The following is a 23,686-nucleotide window of genomic DNA, read 5'->3' on the forward strand; positions in this document are numbered from 1 at the left end:
CGTATATTAAAATTCGCCACTGCTTTTAAATTCAGGTTAAAGTTAGAATTAGAGGTTTTACATCTTGAAAAGCAGGGAAGACATCATGCTTGCTTTCCAGCAAGGACATTTTATCCTTGTTGTTTGCCAACGTTAAACAAGGATGAAACGACTCACTGTGTTACACAGTGTCTGACTGTGTCCTTGCTGGAAAGCAAGGCATGTCACCTAACCTGACCTGTTCTGAGGCAGATCGGTGTATATAAGGACGTATCAAATATTTAATCCGCATCAATTTGATACGCGTACTAACCGATTTAACGGTGTAAAAAGGGTCATTGACAATGAATATCGGGACACAACCTTTAATGCAAATGCTATTAGAGCTGCGTTCCATTATATTGTATTATTCACTACCAGTATTGAAGATTTATAGTACACGTAACGTAAACCTCAAATTTTCAATGCTCGTAGTGAATAACGGAAAGCAGTCTAAAGTTTTCATCACAATTTCATTATTATTTATAGACAATTAAAATTGAAAAATGGGAGATTTTTAAGCTTTTGGTGAAAAACTAGAGATTTTTGAAGGCTAATTTTGAGATTTCTTCTATCAGTGAATTGGCAACACTGTTCAGAGATGCTCGATTTCGCTGGCCGTCCAGCCGTCGTGCCCGTCGTTACCATAGAGATCGTAGCGACCATCCGAACTGAAAGATTAAATGATTACGAATAAGAAATAGAAAAACATTATTCATAAGAAATTATTAAACATTATCTTACTAATGCAACATTACTAACATGCTAACATGCTAACTTTCTAACATTATCTTACATTATCTCACTAATATATAAAATTGATATATTTGGCATGATTTGAATTGTTATATAATATTTTACAGTTTACAGATATTCATCTGACCTACTCTTTTTAATGTCACTGTGAATGAGTATAATTCTGGCTGGCCGATTTCTTAGCCACTTACTAATTCACGACGTCGACTACGGCGTAAGAGCTAACCTAATCAGGCCCACGTCCCGTATCATAGAGGCAGCCATATTGCTTTTTGCACTTTGGACAGATTTCTGATTGGCTGACAAAATTGGTTACTGCGCATTCTTCTACTTGGTTCACCTGTCTTATTACATCATGGATCTAACTAGGCCAGTTAGTCATCGGAGTTGACCAATCGCATTTGTCATTTTGTTTGAAGAATTGACAGATTGGTCAATTCCAATGGATTAATTGGCCCAGTTAAGTTAACTGAGCTTGGTGACCATAGATATTTATATCTAACACTAGATCGCTGACTCCCCTATATATTGTGCATAAAAATTGATTCCAAAACCTATGTATTACATAGCGTGACGTAGGAATAAAACGGTCACGTGGTCACATAATGTATAATGGCCGCGATAGGCCCACATCAGCCACATGTTTGTATGATATTCGTGCTTTTTACGTTAAAAATCACATTGCTGATGTCTTGCCACGTGAAAAGTTGTCATGATTTAAATGAAAAAAATTCGAAGATAATATTTCGTGGGTAAGTTGCGGTCATCAATACAGTGTCGGTGTATGGACTTACATGCACATGCGTTGACTAGTAATGTTCCTACGTCACGGGTATGCGCCATGAGTTTAGTCAAGAAGACTAGAACCAGGAGAGTCAACTCGCGTGGTGGGGGTGAGTCAAAAAGCGTCACCCGCTGCTTACCCCCAACCCCTGTTGAGGACGATGCTCAGTAGCTCACTGCGCATCGTCCCCACCCTTTTGGGGACGATGCTCAGTAGTTCACTGAGCATCGTCCCAAAGTTTGCGCATGCGCGCATCGGTTGTGAGCTATAACCAAGAAGTTCTAGTCTTCTTGGTGGCTATAATCTTAACGTAACAATGGCTGCGTTCAGCAGAACAGTTGTTTTGCAACTGTTGGAAGTTTCCTTCGCGCTGATTGGATCATACTTTTAGATCTAGAAGAATGGTCCTATCTCAGCAGACAATCATAAAACGGTTGCAAAACTGTTGAGTCTGCTGAACGCAGCCATTGTCACTTGCAAATAAAACAGAATTCGGAAATCCAATCAAGGAGAAAACAGCAGAAGAAGAAAAAACAGAATGTAAGTTATAAAAAGAAATTATACTGCACATGATGGTCATTAAATGAACGCTATAACTTGTTTATAGGCAAATCCTATTTCTATTTTATTATATTATTTCTATTTTATTATATTTCTCTAGATTATATTTCATCAATACATACCTCACAAAATTGGAATATTGTTTTTCGATTTTCTTTATCTCCAGGATTGAAGTCACAATTTCGAACACAGCACACTCGCTTGGGCATCGTAAATCACATCGGATTAAATTTTTACGGTTTATGTTTAGTTCAAAATTCAATCAAACAGAAACAAGGTACGTTGACATGCGCAGTCACGAATTGAAACCGACTATGTAGAGCAACAGAGAGGATGAAGCGCAAGAGTGGGGGGTGTCGTTCGTTTCCACTTCTTGCCTCACCCCCACTACCGCTTTTACGCCGAGTTGACTCTCCTGGTTCTAGTCTTCTTGAGTTTAGTACATACTTTTTAGAATCATGTATTAGAGCCAATTCAGCGATCTAGTGTTACATATAAATATCTATGTTGGTGACAGTAGCCCTTATTCACACCAGTATTGAAGATTTATAGTACACGTAACATGAATCTCAAATTTTCAATGCTCGTAGTGAATAACGGAAAGCAGCCTAAAGTTTTCATCACAATTTCATTATTATTTATAGACAATTGAAATTGAGAAACGGGAGATTTTTAAGCTTTTTGGTGAAAAACTAGAAATTTCTAGAGATTTTTGAAAGCTAATTTTGAAATTTCTTCTATCAGCGAGTTGGCAACACTGCAACTGTCGCGACTGTCAGTGTCGCTCAAGGAAGATTGGATTCATAATGGCGCGCGTGTAAAATTTGCGCTAACAAGTAACATGCGTATCGAATCGAGCATATCAGTCGTTTGACATAAGTGCATTTGTCAGTCTCAGACGCAATTCTTCGAGTTCGTTATAACGGCGGCCAGCGACGTCGACGACTCGTCAATTCCGCGGATCGCGCTCTGTGATTCGTCTCTCCGTCTCCTGTGTCTCCGTCCCCGTCTCTCATCGAGTAGCTCGCCGCAGCCATGCAGGCTCAGCAGCAACCGCAGCAGCAGCAGGGTCACCAGCAGATAGCGGGCACGAGTGTGATACTGAAGATGAACGAGATTCAGCAACTGTCGACTGTCGGTACGTTGACATCTTAGATTTTTCGACTTTTCGGAGCGTCGCATTTCTGCCCTTGCCTAAAAGAACCTTTTAACCTGTACTCGTCCCGACTTGTTCTTTACACTCGTTTGCCCTTTATTCTTTTCTATGGCTGCGGAGAATATGAAAGCATCTGCCCCAGCACTTTGTATGACTCATGGTAATTTTTGTGTTCTTCCCCCTTCTGGAGTCCGACGTATGTTTGCATCATTTTCAGTACAACGATTCGCGTAGTATAACTTGTCTAACAAGTGCAGTTAAAGGAGATAAATGTATATGTATATGCGCACAACACATAAGCGTGTTCGTCAAGCGAGCAAGCAAGCATGTATGTGTGTACACTTGTCTATAAGGCATCTCACTTACGATCTTAATTCAGCGATAAATCCTCCGTTTGGAGAAACCAATTAGAAATTGATTTTCTTAATTGCTGAGATTATCACTTGTATAAACTTATACATTATTATCAGCGCAACTAAATTTTAAATTAATATATTTTACCAAAACCATTTCTTACATTAACTAAAGAAAGAATATGGAGGATTCTATTTTTACCTCCAAAACTTATTTTTGCAAAAAATCGTTTTAGTTGCTTATAATTCAGAAATTGAGACTGTTGAAATCTTGATATCTTTAAAAGAAATGTAGATTTCAAGTAAATCATTGAATCTATCATTAGAATTAAAATCAAGATATATATATTCCTAACTTTAATTGTATAACATACATATGCCTACATTGCATGCCGAAAAAATATAAGAGAAAATGCAAATAAAATGAGTTATTAGATATTAGGAACAGTTGAAAAAAAATTTTTTTAATCATTTTAAATACTATATATATATATATAACTGTATGGCTATTATTAATATTTATAGGATAAGCGTTTAAGGTTTATTATTTGGTTGAAGAGAATTTGATGAGATTTGAACAAAATTAGTATTGGTATTTTGTGCAAGTACTGTAAAAAAGTACATGTGAATATCATAATGGACAGAAACATCTGTGCTTTTAAACTCTATGTCTTAATCTGAATATCTCTGTTAAACTAAATGTAACTCACAAGTGTATATCATATTATATCATTCTGATTGATATTTTGCACTTGTTAAATGCAATAGCATAGTCATGTTATAGATTGTAATTTATTTTCCAATTTTACATAAGTATTATAGCTAGCGACTATGAGTGAGCAAAAAAAATTAAATACATTAAAGGATAAAAAAAAATTGAAAATCTCACGAGTTAAATAATATTTATATTTAGCTATACTTATATATGTAAATCTGATTACTGTTATATAAAGACAAGTTTCCGCAACAAAAGAACGTGCGTTTTGTGGTGGATGCCCTACATTTTTCAGTTTAAATAATATTTAATGCATTCGAATCTAAGACAAGTACATTCCAAAGTTTTTTTGAAATATGAAATAGCATTTTGAGATAAGATTTACGTTCATCTATCGTATTTTAGCATAATGATATTCAGGCACAAAAATAACAATGTCTCTATAAAATTTCTTATCCTAATAGCGATTCAAATTTACCTTACTTATATATATTTTACTTTTTTATGGGACAGAAAAAGCAGAAGAAAAATTTATTTTTTTTTTAGTTCTAGTAAATGTATTTTTATTTTGACCGGACATCAGCAATGTGGGACCAAAGTATTTTCTTCTTGATTTTTTCATAAATTCACTGGCATCGCGTCGGTAAGCTTTGCTATCCCTCCTTCTGTAGCGGATACCCCTCCTCGCTTCTTCCCCTTTTGTTAAACCCGACAATGGAATATTCCACTGGGTACCTATTCCATCTGCCTTCTGCACTGAGAGGGGAGATCTCCCTTCTCTCTCTCCTTCCTTTTTCGTTGCGGTAGCTTCTGCTGCCTTGGTCTCCCAGAACAGGAACGTGTATATCGATTGGTAGTAATGACGATATTAACTCATTTCCAAATAATCCAAGTTAAAATTTGTATCTTGTAGTTTCAATTCAAGTTTCAAGGAAGAGAAATCATTACTTATCGTGGTAATTTCAATGTTATATTTTTATCTAGAAGAGAATAATGTTGTTGCGTACGATGATACTTCCAAGATGATATGTGTTACATCTATAGGTGTGGTCATATCTCGGAAAGTCAAAGAGTATACGAAATTATACTTGCTCCGTTTTGAAGGAAACTTTTTATGATGAGCGCGACTTTGTTTCAGATAAAATCATTTTCAGAATTCTTACTCTCTTACGGGGAAGATTTTAAGAATTATTTTTATTTTAGAGAATAATTCTTTTTTTTATAGAAATCAATTTTTCTCTCTTCTCATAAAAATATCATAGAGCAGGGAGATTGGTAAGATTGATGTCACATTTAACGAATTTTAGTTTTTATAAATTAAATTAAGTTACGTAACTAATTTTATAGCTTTAATTTAGTTATAAAAGTCAGTGAATTAAATTTGAAATTATCAACAATTTTTTTTTAAATAATATTTATAGAACTTTTGCGTATTACTTACAGCGCTGACTCCATATTAGCCCCTTTTCAATTCATTAATTTTATATACAATTATAAGAAGTCCAATTATTTATTTCCTATTACTTTTTTTTTAAGCGTGAAATGAGAAAATAGCGTAGCTGTATAGAAAAATGAATTTTGTGAAACGACATATTCGAGATATTCACAATATGCGAATACATACATACGTTCCTGAAGTTTCCTCTCGCCGCGCCGCTTCTCCGTTCTTTTCGTTCCAATCTGACGCGTCAGTCCGCTATAACATCGACCAATCCGCTCGTCCGTTGCGCTGCCTGCCAGCCTGCACTCCCGTGGACAAGAAGGGTAGTCAGGGAGGGTAGAGGGTGAATTAGACGGAGCGTACGTATAGCGAAGCTCGAGGTAAAACCAAGCGTAAAGTGGAGTACAAATTACGTTCATTACCGGAGTCTTGAAACGTTTGTCGTAATTTTTCGGGCTAAAGTGCGTGAGCAAAGAAGAAAATTAGTCGACTTTCTGTATTTACATCTCTGTTGTCGAAGATGAGCATGCACGTTGCGGAGAAAAAGGGCAGCGCGCTCAAAGGCTCCAATGGCTTGATCGCGACTATGGACAATGAGAACGGTGACCGGCAGAATGGACAAAACATTATGGTATTCGCGCAGGATTCCCAGGGCAAGGAGCTCATCACCCTAACTGATAATCAAACTATCAGTGTGACTATAGATACTTATTGTTCGTACACTTCCTGGATATTGCTTTGTCCTCAAAAACCGTGGGGGTTATTGGTTAATTTGGGTTTTGTAGTCGATGAATGCAAATCGGTTTAAATTTGCAGATATAATATAAATCCGCTCAACGTTAATTTGATTAGACGTTTATTCTCTGTCATTTTTATGATATTTTGAAAAATGGAGTGAGAGATCACCGTTCTTTTTATATAAGTTTAACCCTTTATCTTTACTCTCTTTAGTCTTACATTTTTGACTTTATCTTTACTTTAGTCTTACGTTTGAGTATTCATGGAACGTTCTTGAAATATTCTTACATAAAAACTGGATACACCTTTCAATGCTATAGGATATTTATAGCGAAATGCTTATTGAGAGCCAACGGAAAACATTTTCTATATTTGCTGTTGGATTCTTTGATATTAAATAAAGTGAATAAAATATACAAAGGACAACTATGGAATTAGGGAAATGTCTTTTTTTCTGAAGTCAAATATTGATTCAAATATCTTAAGTATCATCTTGCTTTTTCTTTCAGGGTTGTTAGAACTTGCTCATAGGGAATACCAGGCGGGAGATTATGAGAACGCTGAAAGACATTGCATGCAGTTATGGCGACAAGAGTCAAACAACACTGGTGTTCTTCTTTTACTTTCCTCCATACATTTCCAATGTAGGAGATTAGAAAAGTAAGAATAATCTCTTATCATATTCAGTTTTTAATTGTAGATATATTATCATACAGAGAGATCAACATATATTTTTTTAATTGTTATACTTTTCTAATGTGTACATATCTTAACACAAAAACACACATATACAATCATACATACATATATAAAATCATAATTTTGCACATTTCAGATCAGCACATTACAGCAGCTTAGCGATAAAACAAAATCCATTATTGGCGGAGGCATATAGCAATTTGGGAAATGTATATAAAGAGCGCGGACAGCTACCGGAGGCGCTGGAAAATTATCGTCATGCTGTGAGGCTAAAACCCGACTTCATCGATGGTTACATCAACCTGGCTGCGGCACTTGTGGCAGAATACAATCCCGTGAGAAAATTGATATTACAAATATATTGCAGTTTAGCTATTATTTAAATACGAAACATAAATCTGAATGATTTTTTTCTATCTACAACTCTTTGAGCTGCTTCAGAAGACTAAAGTTTTTGCTTATAAGATAAAATCAAGCTTTGTTCTTTGTATGGTGAAGCATTAATACGATTTATTTATTATATACTTTATAAATTCAGAAATGCGAAACTTATTCATTTAGCCAACCAATGTTCTCCATTTCATAATATTTTTTTTATTTTGAATGTGAGATATAAGCTATGGGAAAATAATTTACATATTTTACCTGTTTCAGGATCTTTATTGCGTGCGGAGTGATCTTGGTAATCTTTTGAAAGCATTAGCAAGACTTGATGAAGCCAAGGTATGTTTTGGAATCATTTCCACTAGCTAATAAATTAATCCAACGTGTTACGCACATATTTGCGAGCGTCTTTACTTCGATCAAGCTATAGACGGCGGAACCATCGAGTAAGGAATAGCACACTTGGTTCCTTGAATTAACAGATTGCCGCACAAGTCTTTTAACTTTGAAAGAATACTTGGTTTACTTTATCCTGAAAATTATATTACCTTCCTTAAATCTTAGAGAGAACGGAAATTAATAGTGATCAATTCCGTGGGCATCTCTGGATCAAGGAGAGCAGAAAATTTGATAATACGTATAATACCTTTTGTTCTAATTAGCAGGCAATGTTCCGCCATCCTTGAGTCTTTATTGACATTTCTTGACGGGGTACAAATGCATCGCGCGTATGTGCACGAGCTGCAACGCTTAGTTCTCCGTGAAATGAGCGGACTGAACAGGATTCGTTACCACGAGAAGCTTTCAGTCCTTGCTAGGCAATTTGTAAGCGCGGTGCACGATCTTCTTGAAATTTATAGATTAGGCCGCAAGATTCGAATCTTTGATAGCTATCTTCTATAGAATAAGCATGTGAGAAATGTTGAGTGCGTGATTGCGAGCCCTATAGCAGATTGAAGATCGTGTACATTCTTTCTGTAACATCGAAAGAACTACGTTTTATGTTGTGAGCAGAATTTGATTTTTCTGAGCAACATTAAACGATGGTTTTAATGTATAAAACCCTAAACAGTATAATAACTTCTAGACGTATTCCAATCTGAATGCTTTGTAGAAACTAACGAATTTTTCTTTGTTGAAAATATTTAATACGTTATATCAAAGCGATTGGAAACTTGATCGGATATTCTAAGAAAGGAAAATACGAATTTTAAGTTTTTTAAATAATTCTATTTTCTTTTTTTTTAACACTTATAATGTAACATTTTAAAAGATTTCTTAGAATCAAGAAAAAAAAAAGAAATATCTTATAGTGTTTAGGGGATTATTATCAAAGTAACTGAAGAGAATATTCTTTCTAGCGTTGCGCGTTTTGCAGCAACACCAAGTGCGTTTTGACTATTTTGAGGATTTGTAATGTTGCCGCAAATTATAAATTATTTGCCAGTTCCATCTAAGTGGATTTTAATTCCACTAAATCAATTGATGGTTCTAGCAGCGCGCGAATATAATGAGCTGATTTTATCTCTTGTTTTGAATATGTATGTTTTGAATGTGCGACTGATTGTTATTACAGCGCACACGCGTTATCACGTGCGTGCTTATTCAACATTTTCATGTGATGACAGAAAGAGAGAGCGAGAGAATCTATAGTGTGTATGCTAATATTGGCGCGAGATCACTTGACCAGTTATTTAAATTAAATGAGAAATTATACCGCGTTAAATCTGCAACGCGTTAATATTTCGTCACAGCGACTTTTGTCTTTAATTCAAGAACAGATTGTAATAAAAACAGTACTATTATAAAGCTACTACTTCCGAGTAATATTAATACGATTGAATAGTAAAAGAGATATGCAATCGTTAATCCATCGTTAATCGGTCAAGTGATCTATTTTGCAGCGCGGCGCAGCAACGATCAATGAGGGTGTACCTATAAATGCACTTGTATATGTTATGTGTGTGTATACATATATAAATTTTTTTTATTTCTTGATTGCTTCTAGCAAATAGTGTTTTCGATGTATGATTAACAAATATGATTTATAGATGTGCCCTTATTCGATCCTGAAAATGACAGCAATGAGGAAAGCTTCCCGTTACGCTTCCCGCTATTCCTGAGAACTAGCTAGTACACTCGTTCGTTTTTTGTCGAACTCTTCAGCCATCTACCTGCATCGATAACGATAAAATAACATAACGCAACTCTTTCGCATTGTTTGTTTTCCACGTAGAGTCTGATGATTGATAGAATCAATATAATAGAATGTTCATAAAAAAGAAAGTAATACAATCCGTATTTCGCGATCGTGAAAGACAGAAAGTAGCAGCAGCTGACTGATGAGTTTGGCGAAGCGTGTCTTTCGCAGGCACGTGAATTATTAACTCGTTTGTGTACGCAATAAACAGAAAGTAGAGAAAAAAGAGATGATAAAACATAAAAGACAAAGATTGAGGCGAAGAGTAATCAGTGAAGAGACATTAACGCAGCTGTCTTATTGTTGTGGATGGGATGATCAACTCTAGGAGGGGATGTGCAGGAGCAATGTGAGGTTGGTCGGTTACCGTGCCGGTTCCTTCATCAAAGGGTGAATCTGAATCTGGTTATTCAGTAACACACTGTCTCTCGGTCTAAGTTTATTATGAGAGCTTGCAAGCCGTACCTACTGAATCAACCTACCGAAGGGTACACTGCAGGTAAAGTAATTCCCAAGGCCGGTCTCTAAAAACCTTCCAGTCTCTCTCAACTCGTCTTATCCCTCTCAACAAAAAAAAAGGTTCCTCATCCCATCCTGTTGGGTATCGCAAAATAATTTTACAAAGAAAGAGATAATCGATACATTTTAATTATTTTTTAGGTTTGCACATAACATTCATTAGTATTATGCAAGTGTACTTTTTTATTTCGCTTAAATAAATTTTAAGATTTTATACAAGCAAAATTTTTTAATTTTTAAAATATTTTCATACAAGATTTAATATTGTTCTGTATGATACTATCATACCCCAAATTCATCGTTTGTCTTACAACAATGTTACATTCAATACATTCAATAAAATTACTCTATTATTATTATTGTTGTCAAAGTGAGATTTTAAACCTCACTTTACAGATTTTAAAACTCACTGATGTACTTCCTTCTGCACCGATATATTTATCAATACTAATTTCTTAAATGTTTTATTAATAGCAAGTACGTTGTTGCTAAATAATTGATTTTCGTTATATTTCTTCTCTCGGTAAGCTTTCTTCATTTAATTTAATATGAAATTTATTTATTTATTAGAAAACCTAGATTGCTGCAATTGCGATGGTTCTTGCTCATTTGTATTACATCGCACATTGTATTATATTGCATATCGAGTATAACAAAGTCGTGTATTGTCCAACTCCTTTCCTGCTCTTTTTTTTCCCCTTTAATTCCAGGTTCCGCACCTTGCAGAGATCGGTCAACTGTAAATGCCCTCTTATTGTTTAGGTACGGATTACTCTGTTCAATATCAATGCAGCCCACCTCTCGGCACGCGCGATGATTATCCACGCTGAATCCTTAGAGTCTTCATCCTGTCGTCGGAAGTCTTTACAATTATTCCTACTTAAAAATATAAATTGTTTCTTGTCGCAAAAAAAGACTTTCGTTAATCGTGAGTTCAGAGACTAAGCCGACTTGATTTTAGCGTACGACTTTCAGCGTGCGGTCGAGTCCACCGGACGCATTTCGGGGACTCTATGTGCACCGAAAGTCGCGCGTTCCAAGATGACGACTCTAGCGCGCACCTTAATACCTTTGGTCCTGGACCTATCTGATCCCCATCCGAGAATGAATTGTTGACTATTCGCGAGGCAACCCTCGTTCATTCTGTTTCCATTCCTTGCCTTTTTCTTGCTCTTATCAATACAAGGAGGGCAAACTTCAAGATTGACAGCATTGGATCCAAAGAAGAATAAAAAAATGGGGTGAATTACCAAGGTTGTCAATTATTAAAAAAACATGATATGATATAGCAAAGAAATGTTCGCGTTTAACATTATGAATTCACATACACTGTTTTTACATACATGGCAATTTCGATATGGTATACTTTTGTTTTCAGGAAATTTATTAAATGATCGTAGTAGAAAACTTATTGGTATGTTAATGCGTAATTTTAATGTATGGTTTCGTGCAGGTTTTATACTTCTACAGACATTTGGTTTGACATATTTTTATTTCCATGGATTATTATTTTCACAGATATCTGCCTGGATTTTTGCTTCCGCTGATCTTTGATTTCATGATATATTAAATTTAGTTTAAATGTCCTATGGTATATATATTTTTTTGTGACTTTTATTATCTTTAAATTATTGCATTCACATTATACAGGATGTTGGAAAATGGTTCAGAATTCAAGACGTACTCGCTAAACTAGTGACAGTACAAATTGTTTAATCTACATTAACGAAAGATTCGTACAGGATTAAAAACAATTTTCGTTAAATATTTTAAAAATTTTTAATAAACCTCTAACAATTTTCCATATCTTCCATTTCTTAAAGTCAGTATGATCCTGAAATCTGAAAAAGTAATTATCTATCTCACAAATACAATTATTCGATCACAAAAAATCATGAAGAGATTCGGGCAGCTCTAAAAAGACATCGAAACTGTTCAACGTTTGAAGATGGGACGCAGAGACATGGTGAGGAAAGGAAACAGAAGTGATATAGAGTGGCAAAAAAATATTCTTTTTCGTTCGAGATTAACGACGAGAGGATGAAGGGAGAGAAAAAGAAAGATGAAAAGGAAGAATGTGTGAAAGAGAGAGAGAGAGAAGCTGCGGCGCGGCGATGGGAGGTCGGGCATACCGCGCGGCGCGCGTCTCTTTGAGTTCGCGAATAAAATCGCTGTAAACTGCATTCTGTTTCTCTAGGCCTGCTATTTGAAGGCGATTGAGACACGGCCGGATTTTGCGGTTGCCTGGAGCAATCTTGGTTGTGTGTTCAATGCGCAAGGAGAAATATGGTTGGCGATACATCATTTCGAAAAAGCAGTTGCCTTGGATCCTAACTTTCTAGATGCTTACATCAACCTTGGGAATGTATTAAAGGAAGCTAGAATTTTTGACAGGTTTGTTTTTGTGCAAATTAATCGTTCTTTTTTTATTTCTTAAGGAGGTTCTCCAGTCACACATATATTAATATTTACGCTTTAAACAAACTACATACAGTGGCGTGCAAAAGTTTCCGGCCAGTGACATTTTGTACTCTTAATTTATAGGAAAAAAGCCTGATAAAATTTTAATCATTATTAGGTGTTGGTACAAGATGTTGGTAACGAAATAATGTAAAGAAAGAATATTGTTTATGTTTATGAACATTTTTATTATTATAATTGTCATATTTACATGTGCAAAAGTTTCCGGCCACTATGTACTACGAGAAACATTATTAGTTCAAACAATTTATAATGCACTTCAGTTAGTTTAAATTATATTTCAATATCAATATTTTGTGGCCATACCCTTTGTACCGATAACAGCGGCACAACGATGTGGCATCGACTCGATTAGTCGATTAATGCAATCAGGCGAAATTTTATTCCGTTCTTCTTTCAACGATTTCAATAAAGCGGCCTTATTTGAATGTGTATGCTTCCGAACTTGACGATCTAGCTGTTCCCATAAATGTTCTATCGAGTTCAAGTCCGCTGATTGAGATGGCCAGCTTAAAACTTTCACATTTGCATCTGAAAACCACTTCTTTAACAATTTAGATGTGTGTTTTGGGTCGTTAACCTGCTGAAATATCCAATTCTGTGGCATTGTTTTTCTAGCATATGTTAACAAATGTTGTTCTAAAATGTCCTTGTAAATAGCAGCGTTCATACACTCGTTGATCTCTACAAGTGGACCGACTCCTTGTGAAAGTCGTATTTATTCTGTTTTCATTGAGCAACACATTTTTATAGATTATTTATTTTATTTATTATTAGTTTTATTGTTAATAAACAAAAATTTTAAAATAATAACAAAAATGAAATTTTTTTTACATAAATATATTAAGTACTAAACATGACTTATGAAAAAAATTTTATTGAGATTCACCAATTAGTTTATAAAAGCAGCGTTCATACACTCGTTGATCTCTACAAGTGGACCGACTCCTTGTGAAAGTCGTATTTATTCTGTTTTCATTGAGCAACACATTTTTATAGATTATTTATTTTATTTATTATTAGTTTTATTGTTAATAAACAAAAATTTTAAAATAATAACAAAAATGAAATTTTTTTTACATAAATATATTAAGTACTAAACATGACTTATGAAAAAAATTTTATTGAGATTCACCAATTAGTTTATAACAAATAAATATTTTGTTTATTTATTAAACAATTAATGTCTGCATCTCAATGTAATTTTACATAAATAATTTTGAATTTATATAGTACTTATGTAAAAAATTGAGATTTTTATCATTATTTTGTAATACATTTTTATATATTTCTATTATAGAGAGTACAAATACAAATTATAAAATAAGAGTACAAATAAATATAAGAGTACAAATTTAAAAATTATTACTTTTCATTGAAATAACTTCTGATCCAGACGATCAAAAAATTTGAAAAAATTCAGGAATTCCTCTATTTTTATAACAAATTTATTCTCAAAATTTGATCAAGTTCCTATATTACGTCAAATGACTAGAGAACCTCCTTAAATAATGTAAATCGTGTGATAATGATTCTAGATAGTCAAATCTGTTAAAAACATGTTTTGCAAAGTATTTGCTACAAATTTTCTCGATAAATGCCAAAAGTACAGCAGAATCTACTAATATGATAACAGATTGTCTGTAAAAATTGAATTTATCATTTAATATCACGAAATAGATCATGTCGAAGATATAGTTGATATTACTCTACTTCAATATTTTGCTAGAATCATATTTTACTTATGTTAAACAAGAATTTTTTTAAATATCATTTTCAAATAATATAAGAAATATATATCAATAATGAAACTTCGATTTTATTCGTTGGCAAAGTGATAATTTTTTTTCTATGCTTTTACGTTTACTGTACTTTTAATGTACATATATATGAAAACATTTGAAAATTAAGTACGACGATTTGGCATAAGTTTACCAAATCAAACTTACAGTACAAAACAGTTTTCTTATCTCAATTCACTTGTCACGATAATTTAAATGACTCAGATTTGTGAAAAAAATGACGAAGAAATATTATACGCACAGTGTTGATCAACCAACGTCTTGAAATTCTCGTCGTCGTCGGTTTTAAAGTCTGTGCGAGATTAAAAATGGCTTTAGTTATTCCATTGATGTATCGCATAAAATCATTAATGGCTAGTCAAAAGTCACACAATTTATTTTGAGCAATGTTACTATCTGCTGTACTGTTCTCTTTTTTGACGCAAGTTTAAAACATGAAGATGTATATTCTATATTTTCTGTGTGCGCGCGCTCGCGCACACACACACACACATACACACACATACGCACGCACGCACGCACGCACACGCATTAATTTGCTATGTATATATAATAAAATATTTCATTTATTTTTAAAGTTTCTCAATTAAAAAAGAAAAAATATTAAATTATGTGCACAATTAAGTAAGCATTACGGATTAACATTTGCGTATGATGCACTTGGAAAGAGGACATAGGCGGATATGGCGCATGAGCTGTCGAGTCAGTACTGAGGATCGATATTTATGTAACATCCTTTTCAAGTTCATCGTCCTCTGTGTGCTGCATTTGAACGAGAAATTCGAACAATGCACCATTTTTTTTCAAACGCAATTTTTAAATCAGAATATTTCGCGTGATTAACATTAATCGTGTTTGCATTAATTTAGAGAGGAGTTTAGCTATTTTATCGAGATTTTTAGTTTAGTAAAATACTCTTAGTTTTATAAAAACTTTACTGAAGATCCATATGTCTGCATATTATCACGTTTCTATTCTTAATTTCTACATTTTTACATGTAAATAATGATAAAACCATTTCTTTGCAATACATTCACTTTTTTAATTATATCTAGTGTCCCTTGGCCTATTGATTTTCATCAAGATACGTAATCAAAGAAATTTTAACATCTTTTGTAATACTTCTATTTTTTCGTCTACGCAGCTGACGTTATATATATACACCTTCAAATATTTTAATTCTCAGTTGTTAGTATATTTTTGTTATACATATACCTGTACACACGACTGAGATTAAAGCAATTGTAATAGTAAAATCAATTTTTGCGTTTTTAAATATTTTTTTAACGTTTTTTCTTAACTCGCTGGTTCGCGTAAAGGAGGCATGGCAGTGTCTCGCGCCATGAGACCACTGCTTACCGAGACCACTGCCATGTCTCCAGATTGGTCTATAATAATACATATAAAAGCGAATTGAAATAAAAGCGTCTATAAAATGTAATTGATGAATAATAATGGATTCATTGAACGCGGTTATCTGGCTCCGAGGTTTTCCTCACGCATAAAGTGGGAGAAATTCGAAGACAACTATCGATTCCAAAAGTCGCTCCGCCCCCATTGGAGCCCTTTGCCTCCTCCCGTTGTGGGAGGATACGCGTGCCCGTTCAGCTTTCGTTCGCTCGCGAGTTAAACGGCTTTCCTCTGGCTGCTAGCATCTCCCGGCGTTGATCCACCTCCCAGGATCCGCACACCGAAGGATCCGTGCTTGTGTAATTCCTGCTTTAATTCCTGCCGCCTAGACATCTATATAGATCCTAGGATAAGTGAATCCTAGATCCACGTGGATTTAAGGATCTGCGCAGTTCGTGCTTAAGTGATTTTTATTTGGACTTCTACGCTTGAATATTAGTGAATTCAAAATCTATATATCCAAGGATCTATAACTTATATCCTTTATGTTTTAACGTGTACATCGAGAATATTGGTGGACCCATGAAAATTACGCCGCCCGCGCGCGCGTCAGAGATATCCAAAATCTGTGTATGCAAAAGTCTGTGTTTTCCGTTTAAATTCGTATATCGGGAGAGCCGTGTTTTATACAATTTCTGCAATTTAAAAGAGTTGTAGGAAATATTCAAAAAAATTAGGTCCAAGTGAATCTAATGGTTATAATCGGAAGGATTATCTGTTTCTGTGGATCCACAACATTTTGTGCTTTATGAGAATATGCAAGCGAACTCGGCGCTTTGAAAGAATCCTTACCTCCGCGCACCTTGCATGAAGTCATGCTTCCAAAAATTCCTTTTCCCGAAAGTCCTTAGATTCAGGATTCTTTTGCATCCCTGTCTCTAAGGATTTAATCATTTAACGTGCCGCGTCGTCAAAGATCCTTCCTTCGGATCCGTGGTCTCTGGGATCCACGGATCCAAGACAGCCGGGATGGGGAAGGAATGGACTGCCAGTGCGTGGTCGTCTATACGGTGATCTCGCCTTCGACTACTATCGCTCCCGCGCTTCGCGTTCAAATAGAAGATACTCTCGCGCGACCCTCTACGTCTGGATGCGTCTCCTGGATCAGGCGCTACGAAACTACTTTCTATAATTACGATCGAATCGATAGATATGATAAATAATTTTTCTTTTTAATTATACAGAGAAGTGATGTTTACTTAATATTATTAAGACCTTTTATAAGCTAAGCCTTTATCACCTTTATTAAGATGATCTAAAATCAACAATTGTTTTTAAATTACCAATTGTTACAGAGCTGTAGCCGCGTATCTCCGCGCGTTAAACCTTAGTCCTAACAATGCAGTCGTACATGGAAATTTGGCGTGCGTTTATTACGAACAAGGGTGAGTTAATATTTTACATTTATACTTGCAAGGGAAATTTACGATAGATTTAACATAATCTTGATAAAACAAAATGTCGACGTATTCTGAGAAAAAAAATAATAAAAAATTGTGTAATATTATAGGCTCATCGACCTGGCCATCGATACATATCGTCGTGCTATTGAACTACAGCCTAATTTCCCTGATGCGTATTGCAATCTGGCGAACGCTCTCAAAGAAAAGGGACAAGTGGTCGAAGCGGAAGAATGTTACAATACCGCCCTCCGACTTTGTCCCACACACGCGGATTCTCTTAATAACTTGGTACGAAATTATGCCATTTTAAATATAATATAAATGCTAGAAAAATAAGTTTATAATGAAATGATTTCTTTAGGCCAACATAAAACGCGAGCAAGGCTATATTGAGGAGGCAACTCGCTTATATCTTAAAGCCCTGGAAGTATTTCCCGAGTTTGCGGCCGCCCATAGCAATCTCGCCTCTGTCTTACAGCAGCAAGGCAAACTGAATGAGGCATTGATGCATTATAAGGAAGCAATTCGCATACAGCCGACTTTTGCCGATGCTTATTCAAATATGGGAAACACTCTGAAAGAGATGCAAGATATACAAGGCGCTCTACAATGCTACACTCGGGCTATCCAAATCAATCCAGCTTTTGCTGACGCTCATTCCAATTTGGCATCGATCCACAAAGATTCCGGCAACATTCCCGAAGCGATTCAATCATACAGAACAGCGTTGAAGTTGAAGCCAGACTTTCCAGATGCCTATTGCAACTTGGCGCACTGTTTGCAAATAGTGTGCGATTGGACTGATTACGAAGCCAGGATGAAGAAGTTGGTGTCTATTGTTGCTGAACAACTAGATAAAAATAGACTGCCTAGCGTGCATCCGCATCATTCCATGCTTTATCCTTTATCTCACGAGTTTCGGAAAGCTATTGCTGCTCGACATGCTAACCTTTGCATAGAGAAAGTAAGTTCACTTATTTATTCGGTAAATCTTTTTTATAACAATTAATATACTTTATTGAAAATGATTATTATTCTATTCCGTTTACTATACAGAGAGTCCCAATAACCATTACCATCTGAAATATCTTCTAATCCATAAGGTGTAGAGAAAACTTTATATAACCAAAATTACACAATGTAAAGGGGGCTATCATATGGTGATAATAATTTTTGTCCAGGTGGAGGCGCTTCGGAGATTTCAAGATCAACTTCGTTTTTTTAAATGGAATTATATGAATTTTTTTACACAGTATGATTCCTCTAATTATTCTGCATAAAAAAGTATTAAGATAATAGTACCGAAAAATCAATATTTTACGAGATATTTTATATCTTATTCTGACACATATTGACATGAAATATTAAATAACTCGTAAACTAATAATTTTTTTATAATTTTACTTACCTTAATACTTTTATGAACAGAATAATGAGATGAATCAATTGGTGTAAAGAAAACACATAGTTGCTTTAAAAAGATATGGCTGCAAAATGAATAATTTTTTAAATAAGCAACTATGTATTTTCTATACACCAATTGATTTATCTCATTTTATTTAAAAAAATGAAGTTTACCTTCAAATCTCCTAAGTGCTTCCACTTGAGAAAAAATTATTATCGCCATATAATAGCCCCTTTCATACCATGCAATTTTGGTTATACAAATTTTTTCTACACCTTATAGATTAGAAGATGTTTCAGGTGGTAATAGTTATTGGGACATCCTGTATAAATATTTTCACTATCGGTAATTATTATGTATGATTAAATTTGTACATTGCAGATCCATGTTCTTCACAAACAACCATATAAATACCCGCGTGCAATTGTCACACGATTGAAGATTGGATATGTTTCGTCGGACTTTGGTAATCATCCGACCAGTCACTTGATGCAATCAATACCTGGCTTACACGAGCGTGAGACAGTCGAGATTTTCTGCTATGCGCTTAGCTCAGATGATGGCACAACTTTTCGTGCAAAGATAGCACGAGAGGCCGAGCATTTTGTCGATCTTTCTCAAATTCCGTGCAACGGTAAAGCTGCCGACCGCATCAATGCCGATGGCATCCATATTCTAGTTAACATGAACGGCTATACGAAAGGCGCCAGAAACGAGATCTTCGCTTTGCGTCCAGCACCGATCCAGGTCATGTGGCTGGGTTATCCTGGTACCTCCGGCGCAAGTTTTATGGACTATCTCATTACGGACGAGGTCACTTCGCCGTTGGAGCTCGCCAGTCAATACAGCGAGAAACTCGCCTATATGCCACACACTTACTTCATCGGCGATCATAAGTATGTAAATTTATTTTTCGTTTATTTGCGAATTTTTTAAATAGATGATGAAGAGGAAATATAAAGATCAAATAGCTGCATTCTTGTAAAATCCCATTTTACAAAAAATTGTATAGTTTGGCCATTTAATGAAACCACACTTATTTACTCTTAGGCAAATGTTTCCTCATCTGAAGGAACGTTTAATCTTAACGGACAAGTTGAATCACAAGGGAAAAGTAGCTGACAATGTTGCGGTAATCAATGCCACGGATCTTTCTCCGATGATTGAGAATACTCTGATAAAAGAGATTCGCGAAGTAGTTGTGCCAGACAAGAAGCAACCCGTTGAGATTTCACTCAAAGTTGCCGAATTACCAACTACTACTCCGATTGAAACGATGATTGCTTCTGGTCAGTGTCAAATGTCTGTGAATGGCGTCGTTGTGCAAAACGGTATGGCCACCACACAGGTGAATAACAAAACTGCTACGGGCGAAGAGGTGCCTCAGAATATTGTGATTACAACCAGGCAACAGTACGGCTTGCCGGAGGATGCCGTAGTTTATTGCAACTTTAATCAGTTGTATAAGATCGATCCACTTACTCTTCACATGTGGGCACATGTAAGTAACAACAAAGCAATTTGACATAATGCAATGAGACATAAATTTCACATCAAGTTGTCTGTAACTGCTTGATTTTAGATATTGAAACATGTGCCAAATTCCGTGCTGTGGTTGCTACGTTTTCCGGCAGTCGGCGAACCTAATCTTCAATCAACGGCGCAACAATTGGGTCTGGCGCCCGGCAGAATTCTGTTCAGCAATGTTGCTGCTAAAGAAGAACATGTGAGACGAGGCCAGTTGGCCGACGTATGTTTAGACACACCACTTTGCAATGGACACACAACTAGTATGGATGTTTTGTGGACTGGAACGCCGGTAGTTACGCTTCCAGGGGAAACTTTAGCCTCTCGTGTCGCAGCTAGTCAATTAAACACTCTTGGCTGTCCCGAACTGGTAGCGCGAACACGGCAGGAATATCAAGATATCGCTATTAGACTGGGTACCGATAGAGAATAGTAAGTATTTTGACATTTGTGACATTCCTCTTTAAAAATTGTAGTTTTTTTTTTATAGAATTTAACATACATAAAATTGATCTAATAAACTTATTTCTTTGTGTCAGCTTGAAAGCAACAAGGGCTAAAGTTTGGAAGGCTCGATCAGAAAGTCCACTGTTCAACTGCAAGCTGTACGCCATGGGCATGGAGATGTTGTACACAAAGATGTGGGAGCGTTACGCGCATGGAGAAAATCCTGATCATGTTTCAGCTGTTGATAAAAACGACAGCCATCAAAACTCATCAAGCATCTCTTCTTAAGATATTTGACGATTACTTGAGCTTCAATTTTGCAGTTAACGATTTCTCTTCTCCGGAAATTTTAGCATTTGCAATTATGGTCAATATATCTATATTCCTATTGCGATCGTATATAAATTTCGTATCTCTGCTGAGACTGTTTTGTACGATAAATTCACGGAGCTTAAACTAGAAAATAGATATTAATGTATACATTTACACAAGATTTCTTGCGATTCTCGCGCTCTGTACTTTTTAAAAAATGATTTTCTTAATAACATTTGCGCGTTCGATAAAAATCAGTTGAATCATTTTGTAAAGAATTGACAAAATTATGGAAAAGCAATTTGAATTCATACATGTACGAAATTTAAAAAAACTGTTAAAAACAGTAACAATAGAAAGTATTAATGAATATTTTTATCTGTAGAAAAACAATATTTCCAATATCTTATTTTTTTATCTATACTCTTCTGCAAAACAATATCTGAATAAAATATTAACAGTGGATTTATTAAATTATCAAAAAATTTAAAATTGAAATTTTGATGGCTTCAAAAATTTTAGAGAATTGCAAAAATTGGCAATTTCGAAAATTAGACATCAAGAACTTTAAATAAGTTAATATGCAAAATTTTCTTTTTAATTTACAAATTTACCACACAAGTTGTATTATTAATATTATTATAAACTACAATCGAAATCCACTGTTGTACATTTTGCTTATGTTATTGCAGTTCACATAAATATGAACGTGCTATCGAGATATCTATCCTCGCTTTCTGTAGGTGACCCTTTAACGCAGAGATGTGATTTGTTGAAAAACACAAGAATACTTAACAAAGATTAGACTTAATAGAGTTTCCTAAACTTCACCATGTCATTCCACTATCGCAAAAGATATAAAGGCATAAAGGCTGCAGGGTTTATTCTTTGAAATCCTGAAAGATAAAAAGCTAAAAGAAAAGATCGAAAAATGCCAAAGATTTACAAAATCTTATCAAATTTCAATAAACCAAAAATTGAAGATTCAAGGATCCAATATATGTAATTTAAACAAGAAATCTCCAAATTCAAATGTCTTTTCAATCGAGATTTCAAAGATATACAAGTTATAAATTGATGAAGATCGTAGAGATAAAAATATCGGAAAAATTTGGAGAAGGAAGAGGAAGAAGAAAGAGAGAGAATGTCAAAAATGAATCTAAAAAATTACAAATCTAGGAATTTTGAATGCAAAGACTGAATATCGAAATAATTTATTTAGTAATTGATCACGTATGACTTCTATTTTCATAAAATGGTAATGTTAAAAAGCTTTAAAAAATTTTTTTGGTATTTGATGTCTAATGTCAGTACAATCAAGTTTTTTATAAGAATAAAAGTATACACGATACAATTGTTAAAATCATTTCGGTATTCATTCGTTGTTGAATACGTTTTATCATCTTCAGTATTGGGATTCTTCAAACATTTGAAAAATGAGGTATTACTTACCGGCTACGGACAGCGTAACATAACTGTATTATATCAAACGACTAATGATAATGTTCATGTAAATATTAATAAGGGTAATTGTTAATTATTTACGTTAGTCCAATAGCTGATATTGTGCGATTTGTGGTATTGACGAAATGTGTAAAGAGATAAAAAATATTGGATAATAAAATAATTGAACTATAGCGAATTGTTCTATGTGTAGAGAATAAAAATGATAAACGAAACAATCTTTCACAGTTTGTGCGTTGACATCGTACATTCTGTGATTTGGAACATTGATATTGATACATCAATAGTGCGATGATCTTATAGTAGTCGACAGAAACGTACCTCGAAGGACAGCGAGTACTAAGGAATAATTGCGTTCTTAATGTAATAATCGCTCAAGTATAACTGTATTATATTTTCAATATGCTCTGAATTTAAATATAATCCTCCCATCGTTGTATTTAATTAATTAAATAAATATGGGTTATGAGAAAAAAAATTACACAGTCGATATGAAGTTTATCACTATTCGAATAGCAGACGAATCACCAAAAGAGAACATTATCAAGGAATGTGCATACTTCATTAGCCATTGGATAATTGGCGTTTATACATATACTAAGCAAATTGTTAACAGTATTCTAGCAGTTTTGTCAGCAAATTTGAAAATATTACAGCAAATTGACATTAATTGTATCCATAATAAGCTCATGTTCTGCTAGCAGAGCATGTTGACACAAGGTGACAGCAGATTACCAGCAGAAACTAGATAAAATCTACCGTTTCGTAGCTACTTATATATATATATATATATATATATATATATATACTCGATTTCTGCAGCCAATCTATTACTATATTAGTTTTCAGAATATCTGAGATATTTTTACATATTCTGTTGACAAAATTTAGAAAATACACTTTGCAAAATCTGTTTTTTATAGATTGGCTATTCGAAAAACAAACGTACATTTTTCAGTGGAACTTGTTCCCTAGTCGCTATCTAATACTGGTTTAATGGCTATAAATACTTTTTTTTCTAAAATTAATAGTTTTTTTATGGAGGTTGTTGAATTTAGGAAATCCGTGGTTTAATAAACGCCTTTAAATAACTAATTAAATTAAATTATAT

The 23,686-nt window shown here is 34.6% G+C and overlaps 1 protein-coding gene across 2 annotated transcripts; it reads left to right on the forward strand.

The window, feature by feature from the left end:
* The first annotated feature begins 2,909 nt into the window (after nucleotides 1-2,909).
* Nucleotides 2,910-21,416, forward strand: sxc (O-linked N-acetylglucosamine (GlcNAc) transferase sxc). 2 transcript variants are annotated; one of them, XM_018450587.1, is made up of 12 exons: nucleotides 2,910-3,257; nucleotides 7,032-7,182; nucleotides 7,358-7,556; nucleotides 7,876-7,944; nucleotides 12,522-12,718; nucleotides 17,313-17,402; nucleotides 17,528-17,708; nucleotides 17,782-18,384; nucleotides 19,207-19,721; nucleotides 19,876-20,326; nucleotides 20,408-20,784; nucleotides 20,892-21,416. In XM_018450587.1, the coding sequence occupies exons 1-12, from the start codon at nucleotides 3,155-3,157 to the stop codon at nucleotides 21,085-21,087; spliced, it is 3,132 nt and encodes a 1,043-aa protein (XP_018306089.1). In that variant the 5' UTR covers nucleotides 2,910-3,154; the 3' UTR covers nucleotides 21,088-21,416. The 2 variants fall into 2 exon arrangements, with proteins under 2 accessions (XP_018306089.1, XP_018306088.1); XM_018450586.1 differs by lacking the exon at nucleotides 2,910-3,257 and adding an exon at nucleotides 5,997-6,497.
* The last annotated feature ends 2,270 nt before the right edge of the window (nucleotides 21,417-23,686 follow it).

This window comes from Mycetomoellerius zeteki, unplaced genomic scaffold (genome assembly GCF_001594055.1).
Source record: "Mycetomoellerius zeteki isolate Tzet28-1 unplaced genomic scaffold, Tzet1.0 scaffold287, whole genome shotgun sequence".
Taxonomy (NCBI): domain Eukaryota; kingdom Metazoa; phylum Arthropoda; class Insecta; order Hymenoptera; family Formicidae; genus Mycetomoellerius; species Mycetomoellerius zeteki.

What these genes read in the sequence shown, in the direction of transcription:
- sxc (XM_018450586.1), top strand. Translation starts at nt 6,305, where the DNA reads ATGAGCATGCACGTTGCGGAGAAAAAGGGCAGCGCGCTCAAAGGCTCC. An exon ending in TGCGTTTATTACGAACAAGG is followed by an intron (nt 17,403 to 17,527) that starts GTGAGTTAATAT and finishes GTAATATTATAG; the next exon opens with GCTCATCGACCTGGCCATCG. An exon ending in CTCTTCACATGTGGGCACAT is followed by an intron (nt 20,327 to 20,407) that starts GTAAGTAACAAC and finishes GCTTGATTTTAG; the next exon opens with ATATTGAAACATGTGCCAAA.